The following is a 901-nucleotide window of genomic DNA, read 5'->3' as shown; positions in this document are numbered from 1 at the left end:
GTTGGGGCAGTGGGCTTCACTCCTGCACCCACATGTGATGGACTCTGCTGTGGTGGTGCCTACTTGGCCCTGGGGCAATTGATTTTCTTCTCAGCCCTGGGGTTATCTTGATTCTGGTGTCCAGGTCTTTCCAGCATCAGTCTGCCTTTTAGCTTTTCCCCAGCCCCTCCCTGCTTTGGAACCACAATCCCTGCTTCCTTGCTGCATCCTAGCTCTTGTGGATTGCTCCTAGCCCTGCTTCCCCATCCTGATCCCAGATGCCCAGTATGACTCTGAACCTGCTTCCTCCCCGCTTTCTCCTTGCAGTGAGCCCCACTGCCACCGCAGCCCCGCGGATCACCCGCTCCAACAGCATCCCCACCCATGACTCCACCTTCGAGCTGTACAGCACCTCCCAGATGGGCAGCACCCTCTCCCTGGCCGACAAGCCCAAGGGCATGATCCGCTCGGGCTCTTTCCGGGACCCTGTGGACGATGGTGAGAGTGTGCTGTGCTCCTGCCCTGGTGAAGGAGGCTCCAGGGGGGTGGTGGGGCTCCCTGAACACTTGTCCCTTCCTACTGGTGCTGTCGGATGGGTTGGTGCATCCCATCCTTGGCATCAGAGGAGGGACAGCAGCCCTGAGGGGCCTGGTTGATCCCTCTGTGCTGGCATCTGCCCTGGGCACAGTCTGCCCTGACCCCCATGGGTGCCCAGTGTCCCTGGGTTGGCCCCAGGGTGCTGTGGCACTGGGGAGGAGGGGACCTGAGCAGCCAGGGAGGGTGGCAGAGCCCCTGAGCTCAGCCAGAGAGGAAGGTGTTCCCTGCCACATGCCCAGGGAGGTCACCAGCCATGCACTGAGAAACAGCCAGTCTGCCTCCCCTGGACCCCCGCAGAGTCTCCCGCCACTGAGAGCCCTGTCTC

The 901-nt window shown here is 62.0% G+C and overlaps 1 protein-coding gene across 1 annotated transcript in view; it reads left to right on the top strand.

The window, feature by feature from the left end:
• Window positions 1–901, top strand: part of NAV1 (neuron navigator 1) — a gene marked incomplete at its 3' end in the record, with an annotated part of 8,385 nt that overhangs the window by 352 nt on the left and 7,132 nt on the right. The window contains exon 2 of the mRNA XM_009071962.1: window positions 307–477. Coding sequence (XP_009070210.1) covers window positions 307–477 — 171 coding nt within the window. The remainder of the gene's footprint in view (window positions 1–306; window positions 478–901) is intronic.

This window comes from Acanthisitta chloris, unplaced genomic scaffold, assembly GCF_000695815.1.
Source record: "Acanthisitta chloris isolate BGI_N310 unplaced genomic scaffold, ASM69581v1 scaffold37033, whole genome shotgun sequence".
NCBI classification, from domain to species: Eukaryota; Metazoa; Chordata; class Aves; order Passeriformes; family Acanthisittidae; genus Acanthisitta; species Acanthisitta chloris.
The sequence above is the reverse complement of the archived record's forward strand: the minus strand, read 5'-3'. Positions and strand labels throughout refer to the sequence as shown.